Genomic DNA, 24,525 nt, shown 5'->3' with positions numbered 1-24,525 from the left:
ACAGGCAATAGACCAGCCCCAAAATAATTCCTAGAGCAGAACTTTGAGAACAGCTAGTCTTGACTGAAAAATTGCCCGTGATGGAGAATCCACTATAACCCTCAGTAAGTTGTTCCAGTGGTTAATGACTCTCACTGTTAAAAATTTACACCTTATTTCCAGTCTGAATTTGTCTAACCAACTTCCAGCCATTGGATGGTTTTAGACCTTTCTCTGCTAGATTGAACTACCCATTATTAAATATTTGTTTTCCATGTAGGTAGTTATAGACTGTAATCAAGCCACCCCTTAATCTGCTCTTTGTTAAACTAAACAGATTAAGATCCTTGCATCTATCACTAGAAGGCAGGTTTTCTAATCCTTTAATTATTCTCATGTTTCTTCTCTGAACCCTTCTTCAATTTATCAACATCCTTCTTGAATTGTGGGCATCAGAATGCATGCAGGATGCCATCAATGGTCACACCAGTGCCAAATACAGAGGTAAAATAGCTTCTCAACTCTTACTCAAGATTCCCAGTTTTGCACATCCCAGGATTGCATCAGATCTTTTGGCCACAGCATCGCACTGGGAGCTCATGTCCTGCTGATTATCCATCACACCCCCCAGATCTTTTTCAGAGTCACTGCTTCCCAGAATAGAATCCTCCACTATCCTCCACACTGTAAGGATGGCCTGCTTTCTTTGTTCCTAGATGTCTCCTTTTACATTTAGCTGTATTAAAACACATCATTTGTTGATGCCTGGTTTAAGAAGCAATGTAGATCGCTCTGTATCAGTGACCTGTCCTCTGCACTATTTATCACTCCCCCAACTTTTGTCCCATCTGCAAACTTTATCAGTGAGGATTTTGTGTGTTCTTCCAGATCATTGATAACTATGTTAAACAGCATAGGGCCAAGAACTGATCCCAGTGGGACCCCACTGGAAACACATCTGCTCGATAATTCCCCGTTTACAGTTACATTTTGAGATCTATCAGTTAGCCAGTTTTTAATCCATTTAATGTGTCCTGTTAATTTTATATCATTCTAGTTTTTAAATCAAAATGTTATGCAGCCACAAGTCATACGTCCCACAGAAATCTAAATATATTATGTCAACATTAATATCTTTATCAACCAAACTTGTAATCTCATCAAAAAGAGACATCAAGTTAATTTTACAGGATTTATTTTCCATAAACCCATATTGATTTGCATTAATTGCATTACCCTTCTTTAGTTCATTATTAATCGAGTCCCATATCAGTCGCATAATTATCTTCTCCAGGATCAATTCAGACTCACAGACCTGTAATTACCTGGGTCATCCTGTTTACCCTTTTTAATAATGGCACAACATGAGCCTACTGCCCTATGCGTCAAGATTTATTGAAAATCAACATTAAAGGTCCAGCAACCTCCTGAATCAGCTCTTTTCAAATTCTTGGATACACAGTATCCGGACCTGCTGATTTAAAAATGTCTTACTTTAGTAGCTGTTGTTTAACATTCTCCAGAGATACTAGTGGAATGGAGTGTTCTCATCACCACATTATGAGACTATATCATGTTTTTTCCCCACAAAACAGAAATATTTATTGAACACCTCAGCCTTTTCTGCATTATTATTGATAATTCTACCATTTCCATCTAGTAATGGACCAATATCATTGTCAGGATTCTTTTTGTTCCGAATATTGTTTTAAAACAACCTCTTTCTTATTGTCCTTAACTCTTCTGGCCATAGATTTTTCCCTGCGTCTCTTGGCTTCCCTTATCAATTTTCTATAATTCCTAACTTCTGATTTATATTCATTACTATCAACTACTCCTTTATTCCATTTGTTTTTTTTTATATATAGGCAGCTGTAAAATATTTTTAATTTTTTACAGCTGCCTTCACTTTCCCTCTAAACCAGGTTATTTTTTTAACCAGTTCAGCCTTCTTTCCTCAATTGTGAGACTGTGGCTTTTGGAGCGTCTAGTCAGGTGTTTTTAAATGATTCCCAATTACCAATCATATTTTTCTGATTAAATTCTTCCTCCGAGCTGATTTGACTCATAATTGTTTTCAGCTCTGTGAAACTGACCCTATTAAAGCACCGAATATATAGATCATTGGTCTGGACTTTATTTTGCTTATCATTATAAACGTGATCAAGTCATGATCATTTATACCTAACTCCATTAAGTCTTAGTTCTGTGATCAGTTTCTCTTGAATTGTCAAGATGAGGTTTAATACAGAATTCCCCCCTTTTGGCTGTAATACTTTCCGAGTTAAGAAATTGTCATCTATAATGTTTAGAAATTCCAAGGAAGTTTTAGTACTGGGACCATGAAACCTCCAGTATTTGTCACTCAAACTGAAGTCCCCCATGATCACCAAGTGCTATTCCTACACATTGTAGATAAGTGCATAAGGAGCCGGTCCTCTTGTTCTCTAGTGTGATTTGGTGGTCTGTAGCAGACACCAACTAACATCGCATCTTGTGCTTTATCTGTTAGGACATTGATCCATAAGCATTTAAGATCATTTTCTTCCAAGTTATCAGTGACTCAGAAACAGATAATGCCATTTTTGACAGAGTGTCCCTTCCCCTCCCCTTTTGCTCACTTGATCCGTCTTGTATAGGTTATAACTGTTGATTTTTAACATTCCAGTTGTGTGACTCATCCCACCCGGTCTCAGTAATACCAACTAAACTCAAAGTTATGCTCATAAATGAGCAATTCCAATGTCTCTTGTTTGTTTGCTCTTTGGTGGAGTGGTCCAGTGCTGCTCTGTTCTCTCTGCTGTCCACCCGGCAGAACTCTCAGTCCCATTGCTTTCCCTGGCATGAGGCACAGCAGCCATGGGTCAGGGGAGGCAGGTCGTGGAACCAGAGCTACTTTGCACAGTGCCACGAGGTTGTGAAACAGGGATTTCCCTACACCCCCCTATGGGGGTGTTTACCCATCCTGAATCCCCCCCCCAGTTTTGTGAACTAGTTACATGCCGTGTTGCCAATGTAGTGATTGTTTGGAAATTTGAATTGAAATTGAAACATTAATACACACTTTAAAAGCATATACAGTGTATGATAAAATATGTGTATGAAAAAGTGTAATAGATTTGAAAAGTAGGAACATAGACTAGCTTCCTTGTACAGCTGTTTATGACCATGTCAGTGCATTCATTTCAGTGATGTTGGCCAACCTAATAATTTCAAATTATGATTTGCAAGCAAAGTCTAAATGAGCTCTCCCTGACAGCTAGTGATGAGCTGGGGCTGGGGGGAAAGGCTTCAGGACCAGATTGTATTTACATTCACACCTAATCTACCTAGGTATCCAGCAAACAGAGCTGTGTTGCCCAAGTGATAGATTTTGGCTGGGGTTGGGTTACAAATCACTTGATTGCGGGGGGAAGGTGTAATTAAATGTTGTTGTTCTTATTGTATGAGTAAAGGACAGTAGAACTGTACTTAGCCTGTGCTGATTGAGGGCAGAGAGAGAGAGAAAGAGAGAGAGGGTGGGGACAGGTGTTTTGCTTGATGGTCTGCCTGAGTCACAAGTACTATTAGACCTGCCCTTCTCCACTGTTTAAAGACAGAGCTGATTAGGTTCCCTACATAGTCTTTGTTTTGTTAAGTGATCACTACAGCTGAAATCACTGATAATCAGGCCTAAGTGCTTAGACCTGCTGTGGGACAGTGTTTCTGTGGAAGAGATGACCCAGTCTGCACTAGTAGCGAGGTTCCCCTACTGAGAGCTCATCTAAAATCAATGAGAGCTGGTAGAACCTCAAGAGACCAACTCGCAGAGGTCACAGTGGCAAGTGGCAGCAGAAGGTGATGGCCCAGGGCCATTGGCAACAGAGCGATGTAGTGAATGGCGGCCCAACAAACAACAGTGGCCAGAGCGAACAGTGAGCAGCTGAAGAAACGAGCAAGGTGCTTTCTTGCCCCCCACCTGGGAGATAAACTCATGTGAAAGCACCTCTGAACTCTGAGTCTCCACTGACCAAGGACAATACCGGTGAGTGTTAATCAGGCTGTTAAGAATGTTGGAGACACCACACAGTTCATGCGAACAAACATGGCTGTGGCATCATACTTTCTATTTAAGCAAGAGATACTACACACAACAAACTGGAGACCAATGTTAAGTGCATTGTCACTTGTTCATCCTGAAGTTGAACACTGGTTCTGAACAAGACCAGCAAATGCTCACTATCTTTCTGCAAGAAACTCAACTGACTGGCTAGACGCATGTGGTGCAACAGTGAAAGACTCAACAGTTGAAAAAGTGAAGAACTCTCCCACCACATTCAAAAAATGTGCATACATGGCTGATGAATGCACCAATGCAAATGGTCATCAAGTATTAGGTCATTGTGTACATTATATTGATGTCAGTGGTAGGCCAGTAGATGCATTTCTAGATGTTCAAGTTATAGAAGACAGAATGGCTGCATCTGTGACAACCCACATCTTAGAAGAGTTAAATGCTTGTCAATGGGACCCCAAACAGATGGATGCTTGTGAATTTGATGGAGCTGCAAACTTCTCTGGAAGACATGGTGGAGCACAAGCTTTGCTCAATGAAAAGTGTAACCCTAGTCTCTCCTATACACACTGCAGAGGCCATCTACTCCAACTAGCACTAGTACGAGCTGCAGACTCTTCAAAAGACATTAAAAAGCTATAAATTTAATGTCTTCATTATATTCTTTTTTCAGCAAGAGTCCAAAAAGACTGAATATCTTGGAAAATATAAAAGATGCACTAGAACTGAAGTTCAAATTAGTCCAACCTGGGAAAACCTGCTGGCTTTCTCATGAGCGATCCTTGGCTGTTGTCTTAAAATTACTCCAGCCATTATTACTGGCTTTGGAAAGTATCTACCAAGATGGGATGGATCTAAGTAGTGAGGCTGGTGGATTACTTTTGTTACTACATTCAGAGAAGACTATTGCCATTCTCTCTGGTAAGTCTTACTGTTGAAACCACTTGGGTCACTAAACAATGCCAACCAGGCATCTGCTACAACAGTAGCAGATCTTTGTCCAGCAATAGAAGCTACATTTGGATCAATCAGAGAGTTATCCATTGAAAAAGTATTGGAAGAAGCAAAGACTTCAGTCCAGAAGTTGACTAATGAAGGCATTTATATTAAATCCTTAAGTGAAGGGGACAAGAAATGTTTGTTAAGACAACTGAAAAAGTACACAGACTTGATTCTTAAACATCTACAACAGCGACTTCTAGATTCTATTCAACCTCTACGTAGCTTTTACAGATCCCTGTCCTATAAAACACCGGCAGTTGAGTGGAGTGAGGCACTACCAGCAATGGGGCTGCCATGGGATCAGGACAGAATAGAGAATTTGAACACAGAGTGGAATATCATATGACAAATGAATGAAGATTTGACTTCAACTTCTTTTTTTATCATCACTAGGGGCTCGACCCGATCTTTATACCGTTTCCTGGGCTAAAAGAAGTAGGAATTCATCTCTTGCTACTCCTAGTCACAACAGCTATAGTTGAGTGTTCTTTTTCATCATTGAAGAGAATTTTGTGTTTTGAAAGAAGTCGCCTTCTGCCTGATCATGTGAATGAACTAATGAGCAAATCAATTGAAGGAATGGAAGTGCTGGACACAGGAGAAGCCACCAAAGATGAATGCAATGCATTCAAGAAGTTAGTTAACAGAGCTGTGCAAAATTATAACAAGAAACCAAGAGGATGTAGATGTAGTGCTTCATAGAAGGCTTGAATAGCCAACTTTAATTCGTGTGATGATTTTAAAGTCAAATAAAATGGTCATGAAACATTTTTCAGCTTTTACTATGGTGCCATACAGCCCTCCTACACCCTCACAGTCTCACCCCTCATCGGCCCTGACCCCCGCGCTCCGCTGTAAATTTGAACACCCCCCTAATTTCAATTACTGGGGAAAACACTGTTGCAAAAGAACCTGCTGTAGAGATGGGGAGCGAGGCTGGGCAGGGAGCCCTCCCCAAGGGAGCCAGCACCATGCTTCAGATCACTCTGCCCAGACTCCATCATGGCTGGTGGCACCAGAGACCCTGATCCAAGCAGCAAAGCCAGCCCACAAGCAGGGATGCTGGGGTGGAAATAGGAAGCCCAAACACTGACGGCAGTGAATCACTTCTGGAAGCACCCCCTGTAGTACCCCTTGAGGCCAAGGGGTGCAACAGACCATGTGCTGGCCACTCTGCCCTGGGCTGCATGCAAGGGAGGGAACTGAGCACTTCAGAGACATGCTGTTAAAATACCACAGCCAGCTGTCATAAGAGTGGGTCAGACCAATGGTCCATCCAGCCCAGTGCCCTGTCTTCTGACAGTGCCCAAAGCCAGGTGCCCCAGAGGAAATGAACAGAACAGGTAATTATCAAGTGATCCATCCCCTGTTGCCCATTCCCAGCATCCGGCAGTCACCCAGCACATGGTTTTGCATCCCTGACCATCTAGGCTAATAGCCATTGATGGACCTAGCCTCTATGAACTTACTGAATTCTTTTTTGAATCCAGTAATAGTTTTCGCAAAAAGAAAAGGAGCACTTGTGGCACCTTAGAGACTAACAAATTTATTTGAGCATTAGCCTCTAAGGTGCCACAAGTACTCCTTTTCTTTTTGCGAATACAGACTAACACAGCTGCTACTCTGAAACCAGTAATAGTTTTAGCTTTCACAACATCCTCTAGCAATGAGTTCCACAGGGTGACTGTGCGCTGGGTGAAGAAGTACTTCCTTTTTTTGTTTTAATCCTGCTGCCTATTAATTTTACTGGGTTTGTGTGTTATGTGAAGGGGTAAATAACACTTCCTCATGCACTTTCTCCACCCCATTCATGGAGTACGTGTTGCATGTGACAGGCCCAGTCACAAGGGAACTCAGCAAGCCCCTTGCAAGATCCAGAGAGCTGTTTTAGCCCTGGGCTGTCTTGTAGAATCATAGAATATCAGGGTTGGAAGGGACCTCAGGAGGTCATCTAGTCCAGCCCCCTGCTTCAAAGCAGGACCAATCCCCAATTTTTGCCCCAGATCCCTAAATGGCCCCCTCAAGGAATGAACTCACAACCCTGTAGGAGATGCTGCCTGGATCTCAACATCGTTAGAGTGGAAATAAGGGGTAAATTTTTAACAGTGAGAATAATTAACCATCGGAACAGTTTACCAAGGGGTGTGGTGGATTCTCCATCACAGACAACTTTTCAATCACGACTGGATGTTTTTCTAAAAGCCACCTGGCATGGCCCCCTCTCCACGCAGCACAGGGCTGAGCTCACTGCCCCTCAGGATGGCTAATGGGGGGGGGCGGGGGCTATTATAACTGAAAGGCCTGAGGAACGCGGGGGAGGGATACCAGGGATGGTTAAAAAAAAGCTGTCTGTGTGTGCACATCCATGTGTCTATGTGTGTGTGCATGCGTATCCATGTGTGTCTCCATGTGGAACTGCATGTCAATAATAACAATACACGCTCATTCATTCGTGCCTCCTGCTTTACTGAGTGTGTCATTCCCTGATTCCTCCCTACTCTTTACACCCATACCTCCATCTGTTCCGGGGCTTCCTTCACTCCCCAGAACAGCAGCGCTCCCGACCTAGGATGCAGTGTCCTGGGGGGTGTGCATGTGTGTAACAAAGTGGGAATGTTCTTAATGTCTTCACTGAATACTGTGTGTGTGCGCCTCAGTTTCCCCTATGTGTTATTCAAGTGTTTAGTTGGTGGGATAAGAGTGTGTGATCATTGCAGTGGCAGGTGTGACTGCTGGCTTGCCAAAGGTGCTAGGTGCCGCTGGCAGTATCTGTGCAGAAAGGCCCATCCTGCAGGCATGAAGCAGCAACTCTCCTGGGAGCTCACTGAGACATGTGCTGACAGCACTGCTCTCATGTGCCTCCACACACCCAGCCACTCTGAGACAGCGCCACCCTGGGGACAGCTGCCAGCAAAGGGCAAGGACAATATCACGGGAAAGGGAAACAACAGCCTCATTTCCCCTCCCCTCCCGCAGCCCTCAATCTGCTGCCTCCCCGCACAGGGGACGGACACAGCCTGGTACACACACCAGCAGCCTGGCCAGCCACTGGTCCTGCAGCCTCCCACCACTGCCCGTGCCCTGCCCCAGCACTTCCAGTGGGGGAAGGCCCTGCCCGATGGCCTGGCCAAGCACACTCACTTGAGGGAGAGAGAGAAGTCATTCTTGCTGGTCTCGCTGTTGCGCACCAGGTAGCTGGCCTCCTTGCACAGCCTCAGCAGGGTCTCAGCATCCGTCCGGCTGATTGCCCCATGGTACCAGCTGTCAGGGGAGAGAGAGGCTGGCTCAGGGGCCCTTCTCGGGTACGGAGCACCAAGCGGCAATGTCTATCCAGGGAGGAGCGAGCAGGAGGCTGCAGCCAGCAGTGATGGCAGGCGAGCCAAAGTCACAGCAAGCAGGAGGAACAATTTGCTGCAGAACACTGTGGTTCTCTGCGTGGAACTTGCAGCAGCAATGTCAGTGAGTGCCCTGGTGGGTTCTTAAGCATGCTGATGCCCAGGCCCCGTGTAGTGAGCTGTGCAAAGGAGCGGAGAGCTGGGGGGCAGCGGACTGGGAAAGGTTAGGGAGAGAGCAGCAGAGCTCCAGGAAGGATGGATGGGTGGGTGGCTGGCAGCGGGATTCTCTAGTCTCACAACAGGCTGATGGAGGCAGAAGGGAAGGATGCATGGAAGGGGACAGGCTGTGAAGAGGGGTGAAGGGGACTGCTGGGGTTCCCAAAAATAGAGAAGAACATGGAGTGGGGCTGGGCATGAAAGGAAGTGAAGGGGCTATAGAAAGACGTGGGAGGGGAAGCAGGGCAGGGCAGTGGGACGTGGGGGGGAAGCAGGGCAGTGCGGTGGGAAGCAGGATAAGGCAGCGGGAGGTGGGGGGAACAGGGCAGGGTGGCTGGACGTGGAGGGGGGACGTGGACGTGGCAGGACGGCGGGAAGCTGAAGGGAGCAGGGCAGGGCAGCGGGATAAGTGGGGGAGCAGGGCAGGGCAGCGGGACAGAAGCAGGGCAGGGCGGCAGGATACAGGAGTGAGTGGGGCAGGGCGGCAGGAGTGCCAGCACGGTCAGGCAGTGGACGGGAGCAGGGCAGGCCGGGGGGAATGGGGCAGGAAGCAGGGCAGGACGGCAGGGGGGAGCATGGCAGGGCAGGAGCAGGGCAGAGTGGTGGGGTGGAGTGGGGCAGTGCAGCGGGACACGGGGGGGAGAGGGGCAGGGCGGCGGGGAGGAAGCACGGCAGGACGGTGGGAGGAACAGGGCAGAGTGGTGGGACGCAGGGAGGGGAAGCAGGGCAGAGCGTGGGATGTGGCAGGGGAGCAGGGCAGGGTGGCAGGACGCGGGGGGGGAGCAGGGCAGGGCTGTGGGCTGCAGGGGGGAAAACAAAGCAGAGTGCTGGGATGCTAAGGGGGGAGCAAGGCAGGGCGGTGGTGGGAGCGGGGCAGGAAGGAAGCAGGGCAGCAGGACACGGGGGGCAGGGAAGGTTATTGAGCATGGTGGGAAGGCCATTGTTATGGTTCCCTTGTGCTCAGTCATGGTCCCATGGCCTGGGGAGCTAGGGGAAGCATGACGGATTAATGGCCTGGCCAGTTGTGACGAAGCGGGACTGTTCTTAATGTTTCCTTTGAATATTGTGGGGGTGCCTCAGTTTCCCCTTTGCAGTTCTTAAGTATCTAGGTGGTGGGATAAGGATGTATGACCGTTGCAGAGCCCTAGAGGGCAGGTATGTGCAGGGGGCTGGACACAGAGAATGGCCAACACCCTGTTTCCTGGCAACTGATGGTCTGGTCTTTCCCCCCTGCAAGGTGAGACCTAAAGGGTTGGAGAACAAAGGAATCAGGTGCCTTCCTGGCTTGGGAAAGGGACAAAGCCCAGAGGAGGAGGGGCTGGGGAGAGTTTCAGTTTGGGGCTGGCTGGGGACATGGAGTGAAGAGCAGACGTGGTTGTCTGGCTCACTGCCCCCAAAATGGACCCAGCTGAGGGGTCCTGTTCTCTGCACCTACAAGCTCTGTGTTAGACCATGTTCCTGTCATCTAATAAACCTCTGTTTTACTGGCTGGCTGAGAGTCGCTTCTGACTGTGAAATTGGGGTGCAGGACCCTCTGGCTTCCCCAGGACCCCGCCTGGGCAGACTTGCTGTGGGAAGCGCACGGAGGGGCAGAGGATGCTGAATGCTCTGAGGTCAGACCCAGAAGGTGGAAGCTATGTGAGCTGTGTGTACTGAAGACAGTCTGCTCACAGAAAGGAGACTTCCCCCGAGTCCTTACTGGCTTCGTAGGGAGCAGTTCCAGAGCATCCCCAGGGACTCCGTGACAACTGGTGGCAGAGGTGGGATGTACAGCACCCCGCGGATGGCGCTTCCTGCAGTAAGTGACTGGGGAGCAGTAAAACGAAGGGGGATTGACAAGGACCAGGCATGCTGAAGGCTCAGAGAGGAGTGGTTTCGGGGGTTGTTAACCCCTGGGAGGGTGTGACCAGCGAGAAGGACTGTGCAGTAATGGGTCCCCCTGCGGACTGTGGGGAGCAGTCTCAGGGGTGGAGGAGCCTGCGGCTTGGCCCTGGGAAAGAGAAGGACTTTTGCAGTAATAGGGTTCCCCTGGGGATTGCAGTGAACGGTCCCAGGGGCAGAGAAGTCTGCAGCTCGACTCTGGCAAAGAGGTGGTGATCTCGAGAAGGGCTGGCACACTAGGGGTTCTCCCTGGAAACCGTGGGGAGCTGAGAGCACACAGGCCTGTGAGTCCACAACAACTTGGGAACAGCGGAGTGATGGCCTGTCACCATCTCCTTAAGAAGGACATTGTAACCCTGTGCAAAAAGAGAGGGTTGAGCATTGGAAAGTTCACCAAAGCACAGTTAATCGTGCAGCTGGAAGAGGATGACCACCCTAAGGAACAGATTCCTAACCCCAGGCATCCCCAAGACTCCTGTCCCCGACCAGACGAGGGTCTTCACAATCGGGTTCCTTATCGGGGGATCGGAGATGGACTGGATTGGAGATGAGTCCGAGAGAACAAGAGGTCTGTGAGAGACAGCGAGAGCCCGAGAAAGAGCTGCAGAAGCAGCAGCAACGTGAACTGGCGGTGGTGGAGCGGAGAGACATAGGGGATCTCCCAGGGGTGAGTGGAGATAGACCCTAGGGTGCCAGTTCCCCAGGGAACCTCGAGACTAAATTGCTGCCCTTGGTTAAGGAAGGGGGGGAATGTGGATGCCCACCTCACTGCCTTTGAGCAGTCTGGTGATTTGAACGAGGGGGACCCTGCGGAAAAGCCCCGGTGTCTAGCTCCCTTGCTGGGTCCCAAGGCCATAGATTCCGTCAGCCAGATGGGTGGGGAGGTGGACAGGCTCCCACTCCTAACCCCAACCTATATGTCTGTGTGGAGTTTCCTGGGACCAGGCCCCTCGGACCTCCAGTGGGAGCGGAAGGTGATGGTCAATGGGGAGACATTCCTGGGGTGTCGAGATCCTGGGACAGAGAGAACTGTTGTCAGGGCCTGGGTGGTACAGCCTCAGAGGCTGAGGGGCTGTGTGAGAGTCCCAGGGATGAAGCCCCTCACCCTGCCTATGGCCCAGATCCCTGTGCAGACCCAGGAGGGGTGGGGCTGGCTGGTCGTTGGGGTTCTCCAGGATACCAGCTGTGAGACCCTGTTGGGGAGTGACTGTGTCTCTTTGGGACAGGATCCAGGCCCTGCTCCTGTAACTGCCGAGGGTTTGAATTTGAATCCAGGGAACCAATTGGTGAAAAGGGAAATGGTCAGTGAAAATGCAGGTTTCAGAGTAGCAGCCGTGTTAGTCTGTATTTGCAAAAAGAAAAGGAGTACTTGTGGCACCTTAGAGACTAACAAATTTATTTGAGCATAAGCTTTCGTGAGCTACAGCTCACTTCATTGGATGCATCCGATGAAGTGAGCTGTAGCTCACGAAAGCTTATGCTCAAATAAATTTGTTAGTCTCTAAGGTGCCATAAGTACTCCTTTTCTTTCTGGGAAAGGAGAAAGTGTCTCCGGCTTTTTGTCTGTGGAGCAGACAGAAGGGGCCTTTCAGCCTGTGATGGTTGAGAATAGTGCAGTTGTCTCAGAGTTGGTTCTGGATTCAGCTAAAGCCCAGGAAGGGAATGGTCCTAAGTTTGTGTCTCCTAGGGAGAATGGCCCTGTAACTAGGTCGCATCCAGTTAGTGTCTATGTAAAATCCCAGAGACCAGACAATTCTGGTGTTTGTATTTTGCCTGTTGCTAGTGTGTTGTTGGGAAAGGGTGTAGCAACACTGTCTAATCAGGGTGAGATCCTAGCCAGGGCACAAGGAGAGCATAAAGGTGATTTGATTGTGTTACCTACTGATGGTGTGGAAACCTATAGCAAGAAGGAAAAGATTCCTGAACTTGTGTGTGGCAAAGGGAAGGAGAATGCTTCTAACCTTTTATCTAGGAAGTCTGTGAGTTTGCCTGAAAGGGGATTGTGTAGGAATCCGCCTGATGAGACAGAGGTAATTCTGGATGTAAGTGAGACCCAGAAAGAGTATGTTGTTGCTCAGGAAAGTGTTCCTCTAGAGCAAGCCCTAGGTAAAGAGGGTAAGGGCAGAATTTCTGTGAAGGGTGAATTGTTGCATAGAAAAGCCTTAGGAAAAGGAATCCTCATGGTAGTCTTTGCAAGTAGTTTACTGCAACTGAAGGGTGTGAAAGTGATTTAATCAAGAAAGTTTCAGTTCCTAACAGCCAGAAATTTTCTGTTGTGAATGAAGCCACTGACTTTCCTGTTGAAAGATCCAGAGTGGATAGCTTTGAGAAGGTCTCAGATGAAGTGAAAGCTGTTAAGAAAGTTAAACAGTCTTATAACCAAGTGGGCTGTGTTTGGCCAGCTTGTTGGGGAGACAAGGTTGTTGAGAAAGGGATGTCTCCATGCTAGTTCTGTAAGTGGCCCAGGCCAAGATGGGGGCTCTTAACCAAGAGAGCCCAAATTGCAGGCCTCCAGACTGGAGCGCTGGGAGAAGATCCGATCCCAGTTTGACCCCCGGAGGCTTTGGGGTGGCAAAAGGGCACGGGCCGCATAAACCTTCCCATATGCGGCATGCGAGTGCTATCGACTATCCCGACCTAAGGGAGGGCGTGAAACTGGAAGGGCTTGGTGTAATTCCCACCAAGGAACGGGAGAGATGCTGGGGCATCCATGGGAACGTTGGTGGCTTCGAACTTCCCCAGGTCACCGGCTAAAGTGACCCCGCTCAGTTCGGTCTCAAAGGGGGGAGAGATGTGACGAAGCGGGACCGTTCTTAATGTTTCCTCTGAATATTGTGGGGGTGCCTCAGTTTCCCCTATGTAGTTCTTAAGTATCTAGGTGGTGGGATAAGGGTGTATGACAGTTGCAAAGCCCTAGAGGGCAGGTGTGTGCAGGGGTCTGGACACAGAGAATGGCCAACACCCTGTTTCCTGGCAACTGATGGCCTGGGCCATTTCCCCCCCCCCCCCCCAAGGTGAGACCTAAAGGGTTGGAGAACAAAGGAATCAGGTGCCCTCCTGGCTTGGGAAAGGGACAAAGCCCAGAGGAGGAGGGGGCTGGGGAGAGTTTCAGTTTGGGGCTGGCTGGGGACATGGAGAGAAGAGCAGATGGGGTTGTCTGACTCACTGCCCCCAAAATGGACCCAGCTGAGGGGTCCTGTTCTCTGCATCTACAAGCTCTGTGTTAGACCATGTTCCTGTCATCTAATAAACCTCTGTTTTACTGGCTGGCTGAGAGTCACGTCTGACTGTGGAGTTGGGGTGCAGGACCCTCTGGCTTCCCCAGGACCCTGCCTGAGTGGACTTGCTGTGGGAAGTGCACAGAGGGGCAGAGGATGCTGAATGCTTTGAGGTCAGACCCAGAAGGTGGAAGCTGTGTGAGCTGTGTGTCCTGCAGACAGTCTGCTCACAGAAAGGAGACTTCCCCCGAGTCCTGACTGGCTTCGTAGGGAGCAGTTCCAGAGCATCCCCCGGGGACTCCGTGACACCAGTGCCCAGAGGCCAGGCCCGCAGGCGCAGCAGGGCTGGTGGCGTCCCTGCCCGGTACAGGACTCACCACTGGCTCTCCAGAGGCAGGGTGGGGTTGATCCTCTCCCCGAGGGCCAGGCTGGGCTCTGTCTTGGGGTTTCCACTCACGTGTCTGTTTGCAGTTCGGGCCTTCTCCCTGCTGGGTGACGAGTGGCCGTGCCCTGGCCCCTCACAATGGTCTGGGAGAGACAGACGCAGTGTTAAGGGGCAGCTGGCAGGCACTGGGTGCTGCTCCCCTCCCGCGTCCTGCTGCCCTGCCCAGCTTCCCCCCATTGCGTCCCGCTGCCCTGCCCTGTTTCCCCACAGCTGGGGCACTGAGCCAGCCTGCCAGTTCTGGCTCACAGGCCCCAGTGGGGAGAGCGTTGCTGGGCGTCCCCTGCACACCAAGTGCTGCACCGGGCCTGGAGGCACGAACCCCACACAGGCCCTGGGGCCCATGCATGCTAGTCCCCATGGAGATGTGCTGCGGAGGTAGGGTGACCAGACAGCAAATGTGAAAAATCGGGAGGGGGTGGGGGGGTAATAGGCACCTATATAAGACAAAGCCCCAAATATCGGGACTGTCCCTATAAAATCAGGACATCTGCTCACCCTGTCTGGGGTGGAGGGACATGCTGCCATTATCAGCCTCCCTGCAGGCACAGGGGAGACACAGACCCTGCACAGTGCACCACTGAGGGGGAGCAGTGCAGCTGTCCCCCGTGCCAGGCCAGGCATTCCCTTGCTCTGGCTTCACACTGCTGTCTGCAGCAGCACCTGCACCCACATCGCAGTTTGCACTGGAGCGAGGGAGTGAGCTCCCGCAGCCTGCGCGGCACCGTGTCAGCATGTGGGCAGCATGGCACAATGCGGTGCGCCAAGGAATATCACTGCTGAGAGGCTGCTGTCTGCGAGGCATTGGCTCCCCGCAGCCTGGCTCCAGCAGGCAGAGGGCTGGCACAGCTTGGGGTGCAGGAGAACGCAGGCTGTTGAGCATGGAGATCAGTGCTAGCACTGCCTGGGCTGGGTGGTGAGCTCAAACCAGGGTTCAGAAGGGGGAAAGAGTGTGGCTGGCTCAGGAAAGGGGGCATGGGAGGGAGTGTGGCAGATGGATTGGGGCACAGAGGCAATATTTCCCAGGGTCCCACAAGGCCTCACTGAGGCACCTGGCTGCGGGACACAGGAAATAGTCCCAATACAATCATTAAAACTCTCCAGTGCTCTTCAGGGAGGTTTCCTGCCCATTGCAAGGCCCACCCAAGTGGCAACAGGGCAACCCGGGCAATATGCAACTCACCCCCCTCAGAGTGCAGGCTCCCTGGCCCTGGGCACAGACAGCAAGAACCAGGATCTGGGCCAGCGTCCCAACTTGGGACTCTCCCTGCCCAGTGCTGCCCACAACTCCGGGGCTACGCATGAGCAGCACTCTGCCCTCTTGGCCCCTTAACACAGTCACACCCAGAACAGTACATCCTGGCTGAGCTCCATGAAGCCTCACCGGGACGCCCACCAAGCCCCACGGCCAGCTGAGTTCCACGCAGCCCCATGGCCAGCTGAGCTCCACATAGTCCAACAGCTGGCTGAGCTGCATGCAGCACCACAGCAACACCCGCCTAGCCCCATGCCCAGCTGAACTCCACGCAGGCCCATGGCAACGCCCACCAGGCCCCACAGCCGCCTGAGCTCCACATAGCCCCACAGAGAGGTCCACTATGGGGCTTGTCTATATGGGACACTCAGGCAAGTTGAGCGGCATTGCCTGGTGATGTGCAGACCGGGCACAGTAACCCTGAGGGGCGCTCTCTGCCAGCAGTCGGCAGCCATAATTTGTTGCAGCATCCACAAAGGGTTAATGCGTGGTCACTGCACCAGAAGCTAATTTGCCCTCACATTCCTGAGTGTCCCATGCCAGGCTCTGATGGAGCCAGTGTGCAGAACAGACTTGTGGCCAGGGCTGGCGCAGCCCGCACAGCACAGAGCAGGGCATGGCACTGGCACAACACTGCAGGGATCTGCAGCTGCCAGAGCCACCAGCACCCCCGCCCACAGCCTGAAATGTTCACTAGCTCCCTGCCTGGGACACACTGAGCCCCCCGTCACCCCCCTCGGATCATGCTCCCTCCAACTTCCCTCAGCTCCTGTGATAAATGAGCGGGGGGGGGGGAGGGAACTCCCTTTTATGGACACCCAGCCAGCCATAAAATCCCTGTTAGTAGCTGTTCTCTACTTGCTTTACCTGTAAAGGGTTAAAAAAGTCCATAAGTAAAAGGAAGGGAGTGGGCATCTGACCAAAAGAGCCAATGGGAAGGCTAGAACTTTTTAAAATTGGGAAAAAACTTCCCCTTTGTCTGATATTCTCCGGAGAGAGGGGACAGTGCAGAGACAGGGCTGGAGCGCTGCTGTAAAAAGCTGTGGGCCAGGTATGAAATCACTAGATCATACCTAGAAACTACTCATTTGAAACCCCAGGTATGTAAGTAGATCAGGAAATGTCTAGGAAGACACAGGTAGGTTTATCTCTTTTATTTCTTTATGGCTTGTGGACTCCTCTGTGCTAACCCCAGGTGCTTCTGTTTTGCTTGTAACCTTTTAGCTGGACCTCAAGAGAGCTATCTTGATGCTTAATCCTTGTAATTGTTTCTTTAAAATGGAGTAAAAAGCCTAAGGTCCAAATGTATTTTCTTTCTTTTTTGTTTTAAATAAAATTTACCTAACAGGTTTATGCATATGTTGTTTAATTAGCTGGTGGCAACAGCTGATTTCCTTTGTTTTCTTTCTCAGCTCTTCCCCGGAGCGGGGGTGAAAGGGCTTGAGGGTACCCCACAGGAAGGAATTCCCAAGTGCGCCTTCCTGGGTTGTAAAAGGGTTTTTTTGCACTTGGGTGGTGGCACCACCTACCCATCCAAGGTCAGAGAGAAGCTGTAACCTTGGGAGTTTAATACAAGCCTGGAGTGGCCATATTAATTTTTAGAATTCTTGCGGGCCCCCACCTCCTGCCTCGAAGTGCCAGAGTGGGGAATCAGCCTTGACAGCTCCCCCAGCACAGTTCAATTCCAGAGCCCCCTCCAGCCGTGCTCACCCCCCATGGCTCATCCTCCCCACAGCCCCCCCTCCAGCCATACTCACGCCACACAGCCCCCTCGAGCCCTGCTCACCCCCCACAGTCCCCTCCAGCTACGCTCAATGCCACAGCTCACCCCCCGCACGCCCCCCTCCAGCCATGCTTACCCCCCCAAAGCCCCCTCCAGCTGCGTACACGCCCCCCACAGCTCCCTCCAGCTGTGCTCACCCTCCATGGCTCATCCTCCCCACAGCCCCCTCCGGCCAACTCACCCAACACAGGCCCCTCGAGCCGTGCTCACCCCCCACAGCTCCCTCCAGCCACACTCAATGCCACAGCTCAGCCCCTACTCCCCCCAGCCTCACTCACCCCCCCACATGCAACTTTGCCCCTCCCATAGCCATTCCAAATGCCCCCGCAAAGATCATTTCCCAGCCTGTCGCTTTGACCCATCTTTGCATCCCTCCACAGGCTGCCCCTTCTCTATCGCATGAAAAATAAGCTACTGGTCTTCACTTTCAAGGCCCTGCACCACCTAAAGCTCTCATTCTCTAGAGAGATGTCAGCTCCTGCTTCCATGATGCCAGGCTCCATCACACCACTTGTTACATTTTCACACAAGCCGCTTGGTGCCCCTCTTTCTTTGGAGTTTGTGATGGAATTGCACCCTCGTGTTCACAGCAATATAATGATCTTTGCACATGGCAGCATTTGAAAACTCATTTCCTGGTATCACTCCAATAAAATGTGTGTGGCAACACTGCAAGTGATGTTCTAAGATTCCCCAGTGTGATGTTCAAAACTCACACAGCACCAAACTGGTCACGCAGGCCTGTTTGGCCAGAGGAGTGTGTGTTTGCCTTAATTTGCATTTAAACAGAGTCACCAAGCAGGAAGGGAAAGCAAAGCAAGCTCAAAACAGGTGAAAAAGAAGCAGCAGGGAACATCCTTCCGACTCTGGCTCCTAGTGCCCAGCTGGAAATGTTTTTTCAAGAGAGAGACTGAATCTATTAAAAGATGGGACAAACACCCCAAGAGACCCCTCCCACTCCCTGCCCATTGCATTCTCTGCTCCTGAGAAGACAAAAGGAAACAGCCATTGGAGTTCTGACTTAAAGAGTTTGGTCAGTAACCTTGATGGAAGCATGTGGTGAGAAATTTTGCTTGAATTTAATATAGTTTGTTAAATTAGGGCCTAGGAAGCATTTTATCTTTATTTTTCTTGTACCATTTCTGATTGTTGAGCCTTATGACTTGTTCTCACTTAAAATCTCTCTTTGTAGTTAAACTTGTTTTATTGTTTTATCTAATCCAGTGTGTTTAAACTGAAGTATGTGGGTAACACTATTTAAAATAATAAACTGGTATATTATTCCCTTAAAGGAATAACAGACTTGAAATATGTATACTGTCCAGCAGAGGGTTGGGCAATACAGGACATATATTTCTGGGGGAAATCTGGAACTGGGGGTGGGGTGTGTGGTGCTGCAGTTACACACAGACACTCAGCGCGTGACTTGCACGCTGAAAGACTGTTTGAGTGGCCCAGGTGGAAGCCACTTCAGCAAGGCACCCTAGGTTGCAGGGAAGGGGTAACACAGCCTCCCACTAGTCTGGCTGTCACAGAGTAGCTCCCCATAAACATCCCCCAAAGCTCCCTCATTATCCACCTTCAAATCCCTCCTGAAAACTCTCCTTTGCCATGATGCCTACAGAAAACTAGACAACAGCCAAGCCATGGTGTGCTGAGCTCACTGCCCATTGTGCTGACCAATACAATCTCACTGTTTCTTTGTGCTCCCTCATTGGTCTGTTAGTATCCAAAGTAAATGGGGGAAATGGACAGCAATCCATATCAATTAGAGTTCAGCAATGGCAGAAAATTAGTAATTGAAGCTAAGGGAATTAGGGAAAAATCCATGGCTGGCAGGGGTAAGGACAATAAGTTTTTAAACTATACTAGCAACAATGAAATCCTAGCATTGGTATGGGCCCATTGTTAGCTGGAGATGGGAACATTCTTTATAATGATGCAGAAAAGGCAGAAGCGTTCCACAAATATTGCTGCTCTCTCTCTTTGGAAAGAAGCAGAATCACCAAATACTTTCTAGTCCATTAGTAATCTAGGAGGATGTTAGATAATATCTACATAGTCCTGCCTTGAGTGCCGGGGACTGGACAAGAAGACCTCTTGAGATCCCTTCCAGTTCTACGATTCTACTAGGAATAAACATTATTAAACTAGCAGGTCTGGATTACTTGAACCCCAGAGTTCCAAAAGAGCTGGCTGAGGCGATCTCTGGCCAGCTGATAATTTTTAATAAATTTTGGAATACTGAGGAAATTCCAGAAAACTAGAAGAGTGCTAATGAGCCCATATTCAAAAATGGCAAGCAGGATGAGCCAGGTAACTATGGGATGATTTATATTGCCAAATGAAAGTGTTATATCAAAGAACAATGAGTGCAGGCCATGCCTACAGAATGGGGGACTATATCCTAGAAAGCAGTGATTCTGGAAAGGATTTAGGGATCATAGTGGGCAATAACTGAATGTGAGCTCCCAGTGTGATTCTGTGGCAAAAAGAGCTAATGAGATCCTGGGATGTATAAACAGGGGAGTAGTGAGCAGGAGTAGGGCAGTGATTTTTACCTCCATACGCAGCATTAGTCAGACAGACACTGGAATACAGCATCTAGTTCTAGTGCCCACATTTGAAAAAGGACTTTGAAAAATGTGAGAAAAGAGCCACAAAAGGGATGGAGAAAATGCTGTTCGAGGAGAGACTTAAAGATCCCAATCTTCTTATCAAAAAGAAGATTGAGAGGTGACTTGATTACGGTGTATCCTGGGGAGAAAAGACTGGATATTAAAGGGCCCTAGACTCTAGCAGACAAAGGCAGAACAAGAACCAATAGCTGGGAGCTACCAGACCAATTCAAGTCAGAAATCAGGCACAGATTGCTAACAGGGACGGTGATTAGCCACTGGAACAAACCAGCACAGGAATGTTGGCATCTCTTTCTCTTGAGGTCTCCAGATCCAGACTGGGGCCTCCGGGAGATGCTTTAGCCCAACACAAGTTATGGGGTTCAATACAGGGGGAAATGTAATGGCTGGTGTTACACAGCATGTCAGTCTAGCTATTGAATGGTCCCTTCTGGCCTTAAACGCTATGAATCCACAAATCTGTCATCTCCTGTCTTAGTCTGCAACTGTGCAGGATAGGGACTGTCTTTTCCTACTTTCACAGCATCTCAGGGACCATTAGACTGTTGAGTCCGACCTGCTGTATAACACACAGCAAGTTACCCCTGCACTGAGCCCAAGAACTATAGTTAGATCAAAACATTTCAGCCCTCAGGAGACTAAACGGTTGTGAGCCACAGGCAGAGAACAGGAGTGCTGAGGCAAAACAGTGCCCAAGACCCCTGCAATGGCAGGGAATTGGTTAGGTGGGGATGCTACACCCCATGCAGCAAAGGAGAGCAAAACCCCTCCAAAGTCTCTTGTAATCTGACCTGGGGGGAAATTCCTTCCTGACCCTAATCTGATCACCCTGAGCATGTGAGCAAGACCCACTCCCATGCATCTAAGAAAGAGGATTCTCTGTGACACCTCAGAATGCTGGTCCACCCCATCCTGTGCCCCATCTCCAGCTGTGGCCAATCTTTGGTGCTTCAGAAGAAAGTGAAATAAAATCCAGAATACATGGAGCCAATTGTGCATGTGGGGAAAATATTCCTTCCTCACCCCTGGCAGCGACTGGCTGAAGTCCTGAAGCATGAGACTGGGTTACAAAAAGTAGCACAACGGGGTCTTGACCCGTGACTGGCACTAGGGCAACACAAATCAGAATGATAACTTTTCCCTGCCAGCACACTGCCACTTGTGGGGGGTGGGGGGGAGTACAGCAGCTGTTCTGCACCCACTGCCCCATGCAGCCCAGAGCCAGCTTTTTGCCTACATTTCTGACAGCCCCACTGGGCATCAGAGAGGCAGAATGAGCTTAGAGCTACCCCAGAGATCGGCCTGTTAGTGGTATTATTTCCTCACAGGATGATTCTTGCTTCCCTCTCCTCCTGAGGGTTCATTATCGTTACTCGGCAGCACAGCCCTGCTGCACAGGTGCCCTATTGATCACCCAGCCATGGCAAGATTCCCCTTTGTACTGTCCTGACATACTGGTCCTGGCAGCCCTGCCAGTGGCGCAGAGCCACAGGGAGCGGGACTGCTCACAGGATTAGCCTCCTCCACCACCAGTCGGAGCGGGCTTTGGGAAGCCTGCTCCATCACTGCCATCCTCCAGCACAGCATGGCAGTTTCCCCACACCCCCCTGTAGGAACTAACCCCCACTTCCTGCCTTTCTGCTGGGGCCTTGGACAAACACTGCCCCTGTCCACACTGCCCAGCGTGACCGGGGTTCACTCTGCACCAGCCCAGCTCATTCATGGCAGGGCCCTGCAGCCACGCTCAAGCTGCCCTAATCCATCTCCGCTGCCATGCCCTCTGGGTACCTACCCCATAGTTTCCAGCACAGCTACCAGAACAGTGCATTCTGGGGGATTCGGACAATGAATTTTGAGGGAGCCCAGATGAGGCAGGTCCTGAACTGGCTGATCGCACCACTCCCAAGGGACCAGCCCTGGCTGTGCTGCCGGCTCAGCCCGGAAGACACAGTCAACTCCCAGCAGGGCCAGTGAATGTGGCCAGGAGGCAGGGCTTGGGGGAGTGAGTTTGTGGGAAGTCTGGGGGGGTGCTGGGCTGTGAAGGGGCGGGGAGAATCTGTGTGCATTGGGGCACTAGGCAGTTGTGGTGGGGCTGTGGGCAGGGGTGGTGTTGTGCAGGGTGCTGTGCATTTGTGGGTGGGGCGGGGGGTGCTCAGCATAGTAGATCCAGGGGGTCTCTAGCCATAGGGAGTCGGGGGGTGTTGGGTGGGGGAGGGGGGGCTGTGTAGTGTGGCAGGGCCTGCCCCCGAGGGGAAGGAGCATGCTGGCAGCACAGGGCTGGGCAGGCCACTGTGTGTCTGGCAACTGCCAGTTTATAAATAGTGCCCTCGCATTGGGTAGAGCAGGGCCGCCCCTGCCATGCATGCCCCATTGCCTCTGGCTGGCCCCTTGCTCTGGGGACTGACCTTCCCGTGCCATGCTCCATTGCCTCCATGGGGGCCCACAAATATGTTTGGCACCGGGTCCACAAAAGGTTAATCCGGCCCTGCTCTTGCTGGCACCATTAAGGACGTCCAGCGAGCCCCTGTGCCAGGCAGCTGCTGCTGCTCAGCCCCTGAGAATGGGTGTGTGTTAGGGGAACCCACGCAGCTGCCCATGTGGGGCAGGGAGCCATGCGCTGCACTGGCTGGAGCTTCCCAGAAGCCCCACAGGTTGTGGGAGTGTGTGGCCCTGGGCACAGTTGAGGGCAACTCACCGTTGGTGTCTTCGTGGTTGTGTTGGGGCTGGCTGCGGTGCGCAGGGGCATGGGTCTCGCCATCGGGGGGGCTTGTACCGCTGTCGAGCTGTCCCACAGGGGGAGGCCATGGCAAGTCTTTGATCACTTTGATCTCAACTGGACAGAGGCAGCAGGGAGGGAGAGAGAGAGAGCGAGAGAGAGAGCGCGCACGTGCGCGTGAGCGGGCTGGAGCTGTCCTGGCACACAGGGTCCAGAGGAGGTGGGCAGGAAGCGGTGTGGGGAGAGCGGAGGATAGGGGGAAATGCTGAGTCCCCATGTGCCCAGCCCCACACTTGATTTCCAGCTCCTCTCTGCAGGCTGGAACTCCCAGGCTGGTCAAGGCTGCAAATCAGCACCTGCCCTAGATGCCAGTGTGCAGGGCAGTGCCCAGATGGGGCAGGGTGAGAGGCACAAGGCGAGTCATGGGAGACCCCTGGATCTTCCTGCTGCACCGTGGGGCCAGGGCCCAGGCAGTTGCTAGGGCAGTGCTACACACACGAGAGGAGCTTTGCTGGGGGCACAGCCCTCAGCAAACAGCCCTGCTGCACCCACAGCCTGGCAGCAGCTGCCCCACTACAGACCAGGGCAGAGCCAGGGACAGATTGTCAACATCCCAGCACACCACATGTCTGGCTCTCGCAGCACTGTGGCCCCTGGGCGGGGGCGTCTGGCCACCCAGACTCAGTGCCCCCAGCTGAGCCCCCGCACCCAGAGAGCGGGGGACACCCAGATCTAAAGCCCATTCTGGACAGCCCCAGCGCTCCACCCACCCCTCCCAATCACCCCATCCTCGTTGGCAGACGCTCTCCAGCTCCCCATGACAGCCTTGTGACCTCTCCCGGAGCTCTACACAGACTCCCACAAGCCCACCTCTCCTCCCACCTGGCTGGTGCCCATCCACATTCCTACCATGCTCTCCCTCCTGGGGTCCTGCCCCCTCCACAGCTCAGTAGCTCCCAATTCTGCCAGCCCCTGAAGCACCCCGTCTGCCCCTCCCGCCTGCAGCCCAGGCTGGCCCCTGGCTCCTAGCTGGGGGGGGGAAGGGGGGCACCTGACTCCCTGGGCTCCCTCTCCTTGGCCTGTCCCGCTCAATTCCATCTCAGCACCTCTTGAATCTTACCTCAGAGCATGGCCATGTTCCCCTCTCCTCAATCTCCTGGCTGGCCTCCCTTTTTCCCAGGCTCTTCCTACCCCAGCACTCCCAGATGGCCAAGGGGGATTGTGCTGTGGTGCTCATGGCTGCTGTGGGCCAGCAGAGTGGGCAGCAGAATTCGCTGTGCCCCAGCCCCGAATGGTGCCCCCCCTCCAGGGACAGCGCAGTGGCCCAGGAAACGGAGCCATGCCCGTGGGATGGCTCTGGGTTAGTGCCAAGCCCTCAGCTCCATGGGGGTGCTAAGGGAGTGAGCTCAGAGCAAGCGTTATCACACACACCGAGCTCAGCTGAGCGAGCAGAGCCCCGGGGGACTCTGCATAGCACGGGATCAATCCCCTCCTGCCACCCCAGGCTGCTGTTACAATGGGCCATGCCAGCCCCACATCACTCCTCCAGATAATCAGGGACAGCAGCAAGCCAGCCCATGCCCAGGATGCCAGCCTCTGCACAGCCTGGGCACAAGGGAAACTGCCCACCCCTTCTACTGACATCTCTGCAGGGGGCTTTCCTTGGGGGGCATTGCTCCAGGACACTGGGGCATGGATGTACAGGTAAGTGGGGCACAGCTCCCTCCTGCCCCTGGGCTGACAGGATTGCGGGGAGCGCTGGAGTGCACTCGCCCAGCCCCCTGGCTGCAGCTGGCATGATGAGCAAGGGACATGGAGGCCACACCCAGCTCCATTGCCATGGCTGGCTAGTCTGGAGGGAGAGGCCCCAAGTCCCCCGCCCCGACGCAGTGCACAGGGAAAGGTGCTTGCAGGAACCGCCTGTTTTGGGGGGTGGGATTGGGCAGGACAGGCACTAGGTTATATCCTCAATAGGGGGCCAGCCTTCCCCCTCCCCCTACTTGTG

General features: G+C 51.6%; 1 protein-coding gene across 4 annotated transcripts in view; it reads right to left on the bottom strand.

Moving 5' to 3' along the window:
* The window catches only part of SHF (Src homology 2 domain containing F), a 68,692-nt gene that overhangs the window by 6,698 nt on the left and 37,469 nt on the right, over window positions 1–24,525 (bottom strand). For 3 of the 4 annotated variants that reach the window (XM_043494266.1, XM_038418055.2, XM_043494265.1), the window contains exons 4-6: window positions 22,500–22,637; window positions 14,063–14,213; window positions 8,177–8,296 (exon numbers count right to left, since the gene is read on the bottom strand). In XM_043494266.1, coding sequence (XP_043350201.1) covers window positions 8,177–8,296; window positions 14,063–14,213; window positions 22,500–22,637 — 409 coding nt within the window. The remainder of the gene's footprint in view (window positions 1–8,176; window positions 8,297–14,062; window positions 14,214–22,499; window positions 22,638–24,525) is intronic. The other variant, XM_038418056.2, reaches the window with a different exon arrangement.

This window comes from Dermochelys coriacea, chromosome 10 (genome assembly GCF_009764565.3).
Source record: "Dermochelys coriacea isolate rDerCor1 chromosome 10, rDerCor1.pri.v4, whole genome shotgun sequence".
NCBI lineage: Eukaryota > Metazoa > Chordata > Testudines > Dermochelyidae > Dermochelys > Dermochelys coriacea.
This window is presented reverse-complemented; position numbering and strand designations above follow the sequence as displayed.